This window comes from Taudactylus pleione, unplaced genomic scaffold (assembly GCF_031769625.1).
Source record: "Taudactylus pleione unplaced genomic scaffold, aTauple2 ptg000265l, whole genome shotgun sequence".
Lineage (NCBI taxonomy): Eukaryota > Metazoa > Chordata > Amphibia > Anura > Myobatrachidae > Taudactylus > Taudactylus pleione.
In genome coordinates this window covers 11,894,919-11,903,641 of record NW_028284667.1, presented here as the reverse complement: position 1 = coordinate 11,903,641, position 8,723 = coordinate 11,894,919, and the positions used below count along the sequence as shown (strand labels likewise).

The 8,723-nt window shown below is 42.6% G+C and overlaps 1 protein-coding gene across 1 annotated transcript in view; it reads right to left on the bottom strand.

Annotated features, from left to right (window-relative positions):
- Nucleotides 1–770: 770 nt before the first annotated feature.
- The window catches only part of LOC148514013 (cilia- and flagella-associated protein 47-like), a gene marked incomplete at its 3' end in the record, with an annotated part of 651,210 nt that continues 643,257 nt past the window's right edge, over nucleotides 771–8,723 (bottom strand). The window contains exon 58 of the mRNA XM_088481183.1: nucleotides 771–930. Coding sequence (XP_088337309.1) covers nucleotides 771–930 — 160 coding nt within the window. The remainder of the gene's footprint in view (nucleotides 931–8,723) is intronic.

The following is an 8,723-nucleotide window of genomic DNA, read 5'->3' as shown; positions in this document are numbered from 1 at the left end:
TATATTTTTTATTTTTATTTAATGGTTATCTAGAATATTCTACTTTCTAATTTATTAATGACTGTTGGGACAAAAGTCTGCTTTACGTATATGATTCTTCATTAGATTATTGCAATATATACAAATAGGGTAATGGAACTTTTTCATTTACTCCAACACTGACTTTCTCTCAGAGTAAAGGGGTGCTGTCTGGGTATTATAACAGAACACTTTGAGGCCTATTTATCAAAAATATTTGTGGTGTATCTCCTGAAAACACCTATTTTTGGGGATTACCTGCAAATATTAAATATCACCCATATGCGTTTCTAGGGCGGCTGTAAAGCTATCAGGTTTGCCAAGCTCCAGAATGCAAATTTGGACCCGGCAGCTAACACCATCTAAATATGGAGGTAGCAGCTGTAGCCAATGGGCTACACTTCGCAAAAATTACAGGGAGAGGGATCCCCTTTCTGGCAAGGGCCACTACACATGCGTGATCAGCGGATAGCACTTGCACAGTAGCGCATCGGGGATCTCAATATAGTAGTGAAATGACTGTAAATGCGAACATTTCATTACTAACATATCAAAGGGATGGGTTCTTTTCGGAGTCCCTATCCCAGCATGGATTGTTTTATACATTCAAGCGGTATATCACTTCTTATTACCGTGGATAGCGACAATAAGAAATTACAATTATCAGGACTAAATCCTGATAATTGATAAATATGCCCCTTTGTCTTTTCTGTAATAATATATATTCTGCCCAGTAGCTGTATCTCACTTACCTTTTCAATTCTGTACTTAAATCTTCAACATGGTCTTGATCCCAGCTCTCACCATTTGATTTAAACATATGTACAACTATCAAAGCTTCATAAAGTTTCATTGTATCAGGTGCAAATATTATTGGGATATCCAGCTTTTCCTTGGCAGCTAGAGGGATTCCTTAAAAACATAAATTAAAGTAAAAGCAAATTAAAAATAAACATATCACAAGAAAAAGAATAAAGTTAATACTTTAAATCATGATAACTTAAAATATTTTTCTACCTCAGTATAGTGGAGTTGTTGTTTTGTGTTTTTGAATAATTAACATTAAATTTTTAATACCAGTCAGTGTCTGCATACTGTATTAAAATGGCACAGCAGAAGTTTTCATTTCTTTCTATTTGGTTCCAGTTTTGTGCACCTTCAAATGTCCAAGATCACCAAGTTTCTAAACTTGCTTGATACACATTTATAACTTCAAGAATCCTCTGCTGTAGTCACCAACAGGGCCGCCATCAGGAGGGGACTGTCAGGTCTGGAGTCCTGGGCCTGAACAGAGAAGGGGGCACGTCCAGGTACGACCTACTAGCAATGGAACAGGGGACTCTTGGGAGCAATTGGCGTAGGGATCCCGGAGCATATCGGATCATCAACACTGAGAATCCGCAGTGCCGATCAGCAATCACTGAGAACTGTAATATATTTCCTCCATTAGACCAGCCACCAGACCTTACCATGAGCTAAGAACACTCCTTTCTCCCCAGCATGTTCCACTACTTGGACTCCTCCCTCTTGCCTCAAGCAGCAGTGAGGGCCCCACAGCGCACTGAGAGACAGAGGTAAGCGTGTGTTTGTGTGTGTGTGTCAGACAGAGGGGGATGTGTGTGTGGGGGGGATGGGTGTCACTGACAGAGGGGAATGTCATAGAGAGACAGAGGATAATGTGTGTGACAGACAGATGGGAATTTGTGTGTGGGGGTTCACTGACAGACAGAGTGGAATGTGGGGGGGTCAGTGACAGGTAGAAGTGAGTGTCAGAGGGGGGCACTTACAGATAGAAGGAATGTGTGTGTGTGTGCATTACTAACAGACATATGACAATATGTGTGTGTAGGGGGGAGGGGGGTCACTGACAGACAGAGGGGAATGTGTGTGGGGGCATTTCTGAGAGAGAGGGAAATGTGGGGGGCATTGCTGACGAGGGGAAAGTAGGTCGGATCACTGACAGAGGGGAATGTGTGTGTGGGGGGAGGGGCAGGGGTGTATCTACCCATTGGCCAGGATGGCATTCTCCAGGGGCGCCGCCCTGCCATGCCACACAGGGGGGAAAGAGGCACAAGGGACAGCAGGTTGTTAGAACACAGTGGATCATGAGTGTATAACTGACTTACGGCCAAGCAGTACCGAGGTGTGGAAGCAGGTAAGTCTATGAGCAAGGTATTCTGGAGGGTTGGGGCTGATCAGGATCTCCATCCTTGACATGTTTCTCTGGGAATGGCATTCCCGGTTTCCTCAGAAGGCATGAGGAAACTGGGGTTGCCATTCCCGGAGAAACATGTCAAGGACGGAGATCCTGATCAGCCCCAACCCTCCAGAACACCTTGCTCATAGACTTACCTGCTTCCACACCTCGGTACTGCTTGGCTGGAGACAGTTATACACTGAATTTGCTCAGAGTGACTCCGCTGGAGACATCAGTGGTCCCGCTGCTACTCTCTCACTCTACAAGTGACTGCACCAGACCACACCGGATTGCTAAGCGGACTTAAAAGCCTGTCTGCACTCCCGCTGACGAGCGGTCGAGAGCACGTCTGCATAAGATTCCTATCAGTGAGCACACAATATAAAGCACTTATTTCACACTGTATCTTCAACATAACAAGTGGCTCAAGTCCAATACATTGCAATGCATACAGAAGGTTTTTAACTGTCATCTCTGGGGTCAACATGCTTATCGAAGAACAGGTACAAAACCACTTACCATCCCCACATGTCAGTAATTGGTTATTTTTTTTGAGCCATCTATTTAACAAAGGATTCTGGGGACTGAATATAGAGCTAGATCAGATCACAGCACTGGATTGTATCATCTTTTATATTTCTATTTTATTTGTTTGATGTTTGTTACTTTATTTTAATAAATATATTGTTTTTATAATTGTGTGGTTATTTAAACCAGCGCTACACATCCATTTATATTCTTTGTCTATCTGTGTGCCTGGATTCAATTCCATATAATATATTATTTGTTATGACCTTAGCTTTCACTATTGACTACATATTCTGTGCTGCCTGTCCTGACCCTTGGCAAAATGTATGGATTTCTTTGTCTGTCTTTAACCCATAATTGTTGATTGTTTTACTTTGATTAACTCTGTGCTTTTTGTCAGATTATTTTGATACACTGATTACTGTTATATACTGGGCAATATACTAGTATTTACTCGGGATGCAATCGGGAAGCTGGCTGACATAAGCCCGACAGCCGGTTTCCCGACTGCTTTATCCCGGCGAGGGTTAAATGACAGGCGTCTAAATCTAGACGCCTGTCATTTTTCCGACGCCGGGAGACCGCGATGCCATGCGCCACGAGCGGACATCTGAGGGGGGGGAGGTTTAGTGCTCCCGGGGGGGGGGACTTAGGGTTAGGCACCCCCCCCCGGGAGGGTTAGGGTTGGGCTAGGGGAAGGGAGGGTTAGGGTTAGGCACCCCCGGGGGGAGGTTAGGGTTAGGCACCACCCCAAGGGACTTAGGTTTAGGCAGCGGGGAAGAGGGGGGGTTAGGTTTAGGCACTTAGAGGGGGGATTAGGGTTAGGCACAGGGGGGAGTTTAGGGTTAGGCACCCCTAAGGAGGGTAAGGGTTAGGGGGGTTAGGTTAGTAAGTACTCACCTATGGACGATCGGGATTTCCAGCGCTGTCGGGCTGCCGCTGCCGGGATCTCTTCATTTGTCTGCCTGCCGCTGCCAGGATTTGAACTCCCGGCCATGCGGCCAGCGGTATTTCATACTGCTTCCATTTACTCTGCTGCTACTGCACCTCTTGCCAGAGATTTTTTGGAGTACATTCTATGATATCATGATTTATTAGGTGCATATACTGTACTCTTTGTCTAAATTTCTGTACATGCGCTACTGCCAGTGGTTTATATTACTACTAACAGGTGTTACTGTGAGTACAGTATTTATATATATTATTGACCTGACTTCCCATCACAGAAAAACCATAATTCAGATTCTGATATTATACTCTTTTAATTACCATAACCTTTATTTTACACATACACACTGTTCAATTGCCTAGATTATTGCAGTATTTCCTATTAGACCTTATTACTGTCATGTTTATTCTTCTATCATAATACCAACCTGTGATAACCCTTTACTACCCAAGCTGAAGTCCTGATGGCATCTGAGTTCCAGTTGGACTATTTATTGATACACATGCTTGTCTTTTATTGCTGTGGGCAGTGATGACATTAATAATGTAATTACACTACAAGTTGTAATAGCATTTCTACATTTAGCAAACTGGTCATACTGGGCCACTCAACTATTCCAAAGTAAAGCATAATATCTTCTGAGTGTCCATGCCATCCTCAGATCTAATTTGTACAGTACCTTGCCCTTTTTTACCTGCTACATTCATTCCTTAATTTCTGTTATAGACTGTACATACTTGTTGAACAGTATAGTGAGAACAAAGATGAATCCATGACTTGCTAAATATTAATAAGGATGTTTGGATATGGAAAATATAATTACTTTCTGAGTAAACAGCTCTATTCTTCATTTCATAGAAAGATGATGATTACTTTTGACCATTGCTATATACTGTAATACGAAAATATGTTTTGGCTTTTTGTTTTTTTAAATTACTGCACACAGTTCGGTATGCAATATACTGTACAAAGGTGCATGTATGTTGAATTTATATTTCACATACTGCATGAGTTTGCATTTTCATGGACAAATGTTTTACTATCAACCGAATTTGAATTTGCAGTGAAATTGGGTGAGGAATCTGTGATAACGATTGGATACAATGACAGTGTATCTCTCTAAACATGAAAGCGAGAATGACAATCTTAAACACCAACATAGTTTACAAAATGTGTATCAGTAAATATCTCTATTGCTCTCCATCTCATTAATCTTGATCATGAGAGCAAATATAAAGCTGAGCATTTCTGACAAGGAAAATGAAATTGCCTATCTTACAGGTACAATTGGATTTTTGACATGTCTGAGTTATGTTTGATCAAGTTTGACAGATAATTTAGTTTTTTACTTAATATTTGTATTTTGATATCGTGATTTATGTTATACAATAATTACATATAAAGTTATACAGCTGCATTTAAATATTTGTTTTGTTATGAATTACTTAAGATGTGCTTAATGTACAGATGTGCCCAGCTAGTTTGTTGCTCATAGTGCGCCATTCAGGCCTCTGTGTCGCGCCATGGAACGTTACATGATGGCTGGACCTCAACAAAAGATACGCTACGGCTTGTAATACACTGCTTAACCACTGGGTGGCGAGTGCTCCACTGATGTAATTTGTACTGAATACCATACTGTTAAATTGGATGGATATCACATTCACGCAGTGTATTTGCATATTGCATGTTCACACAAACAATCTTTTTAATATCACATAAGCTCTTTGAACAGGACGCAAATCAGTGCACATAAATAGCTGTACAGTAGTGTAATTGCCGTGCTCTTATGACAGTATAACCTATACTACATACATTAATGAGACGCACGCACAGCTTTCAATGAGACAGGATGAATTATTCTCTAATGGTGGGGTACTGTGTATATACTGTATGTACTAGTATAATATTTTGTAAGGAAGATTTTTTATTAATAAAAACAGCACGCGTGGGTGGTGGGTGGAGTGCACAAGGATGAGCCCACTTTTGACATTGTACACATTGCCTGCTGTAATTCACAGACATCACATCACATACACGACAGGTGCGGCTCTTGATATGGCTGGTGTGTGGCCTAGGGGTTAGGTGATCGCCTTGCTACATTGCTTGTCCCGGGAGTTCAAGATCTGGAATATAATATATATATTTTTTTTTTTTAAATCTTCACTACAGTATTAAAAATAAATCACTTGGTGGTGTGTGACTTCTGTCGTTATTGTATAAAGACCAAGCTATTGAAGTTCAGTATTGTTATCCAACCCTCACTGGACTGAATACATTATCCACAACTTCCCACCACCTGTCATTTCTATGCTACTTTATGCCACTGTGTGCTCAAGAAAGTGGTGTACAGTGCTCCAATACAGTACCCACATAGCACCCTGCTAGTCGCGATATGGCGTTTAAAATCTACAGTATTTGTACTGCGCATGCCCAGTGTGTCGGGAGTCACACACTGCATCACAGATTATAGTGATTTCATGACTTTAGAAACTAGTAGTGGGCTGTTTAAAAGTCAGGTCTTTATGTTACAAACTTACAGTGTGTTTTAATCTGCACACTTGCGTCAATGTTGGCGCTTTCCCAGACAAACACTATAGTGATTTCATGACTTTAGAAACTAGTAGTGGGGTCTGTTTAAAAGTGGGGTCTCTGTATTACAAACTGACTGTGCGCTTTAATCCGCACACTTGCGGCACTGTCAGCACGTCGGCGCTGTGGTGGCTGCCAGCTCCGGGGGTTGCACATAGGATCTCTGGTGCATGCCCAGTGGAGCCGCTCCATTCGCCATGTACTGTAGCGCCTTGCTAGTCGCGCTATGCTGTCGCGCATGCCCAGTTAAGCCGGTTGGGAGTCACACACAGTGCATTAGGCCCCTTCCCCCAAAGCAAGCAAGAGCCATTCATAATAAAGGATGCTTTGTTAGCCATTTTAGCAATCAGCTCATGGTTTGCCCTTGTGTCCTGAAAAGGTGAGGAAAGGTGACCATTGCCAATGACACCATCCCCCATCTGTTAGGACAACTAATGTGTCGGTGGCATGTTTTAGTAATTTGTAGTGTTGTCTTAACAGTGGTGCATTAAACCATCACTGAACTAAAAGTCAACCCAGAAATATGTGTTTCTATATTACAAACTGACTGTGCATTGTCCCACATAGATACTGTAATAAATGCATGTCTTAGAAACTAATAGTGGGGTCTGAGTCACAGAGGTGTCCCTGGATTGCAAATTGACTGTGCATTTTAAGATGCAGACTTGTGGCACAGTTTTGAAGAGTGGGCATCCCAGGTTTGAGACCTGGAATGGGATTATTATTTTTTATTATTAATTATTATTAATTAATATATTATTTATATATCTATATATCTGATTTTTTTTTTTAACAGTTATAAATATTGTCTTGCTGTGGAACTACAGATCCCAGCAAGCTTCCTCCAAATGCTAGTACTTGGGGAACCACAAGTACCAGCATGTGGGGCATTACTTGACCACTGGTACCTGTAGTTCCACAGCAATATAAATATTAAAATAAACACAAGACATACACCATAGAAAGTTAAAGTTTATTAAACCATACATGCACATACGAAATGGATAAGAAGTATCCCAATGCCGGCAGCCAGAAGGTAACTACCCTATTCCTACCCCTCTCCCCCCCCCCTAACCCTCCCTTAGCGGTGTCTAACCCTAACATCCCCCTCTATTGTATAACATTAACTTCCCCCCGGAGGTGCCTAAACCTACTGTAACCCTAAACCTAACCCTCACAGGGGGTGCAAAACCCTAACCTACCCACTGGGATGCCCAACCCTAACCCTAAACCTCACCCCTCCCGCAGCTAACGCTAAGGGCGCCCTGGACTTACCTCATTCGGGCTGACGTCCTTTGGCATTCTGTATTTTTTCTGGTATTTCAACACCTATCTTAGGGGGTCATTCAGACCCACACGCGAGCGGCAGTACGCTCGCAAGTGGGTCGATGTTCCCCACTGCGCATGCGCACGACGGAGGGAGCTCCGTCGTGCGCTTGCGCGAGACCCGGCGAGCGAAGGACTTTCCTTCACTCGGAGTGTCTCACCAAAGGGGGCGTGCTGTCGATGGTGACTGACAGCACGCCCCCTTTGGTGGGCGTGCATGCCAGATGGAGGCGTTCCCAAGGGAATGCCTACCGTCTGAAGCCGGCCCCACTGACATCACTAGTGATGTCAGTGGGAGTGATTTTGGCTCTGATAGAGCCAAAATCACTCCTGGCCTTACGGTTGGGAAACCCAACCGCAGGCTTTCACTCGCAGTTCCGATGGTCGCGATGGTCAAGACCATTGCGACCATCTTTTTGCACGTTCGTATATGCTGTGGGTGGTGACCCACAGCTATATGAGCGTCCAGGAGGACGCTCCATTTTAATGGAGGTGGGCCCTGATTCAGAGCGAGCGCTCTGGTCAGAGCGTCCGGCTCTGAATCAGGGCCTTAAGTCCCGTGCTGGGCTTCTGCAGTCAAGATACAAACCGGCGGCATCTCGTCCACCGGTCTATTGACTGCATCCCTGCACACACATGTACTCACTCACACTATAAATATATTTATAATTACTGTATAGTATATATTTATATTATAGTTTATTTATAAATATACAATAATAAGGAGCGCTCCTTATTATTGTATAATAGTTTTTGCTTGTTTATCTAGAGTATTACAGATTAACTCTGTAGGAGCAGCAGAAAATCACTGTCATTATAACTTAATTGCAGACCAATTTTATATTAAGAGTTTTATCATATATGTGCCTGAATTTTAATTGTTTTGTTATTTATAAATATAACTACAAACTTCATGCAAGTACTGCATTAATACTAATGAAAAAAATACGCAAAACAGTTTCAAAACAATTAAACTTTAATTATCATGCCAGCAGCAGAAGAAAGAAGCTGAGGACCGAAGCGGACTACGGGGGTGGAAAGGAAAAGAGCTAAAGAAGTTCCCCCTCGCAGCCTTTTCCACCATAACAGGTAGGCCCTCTGTGAGGCCTACTG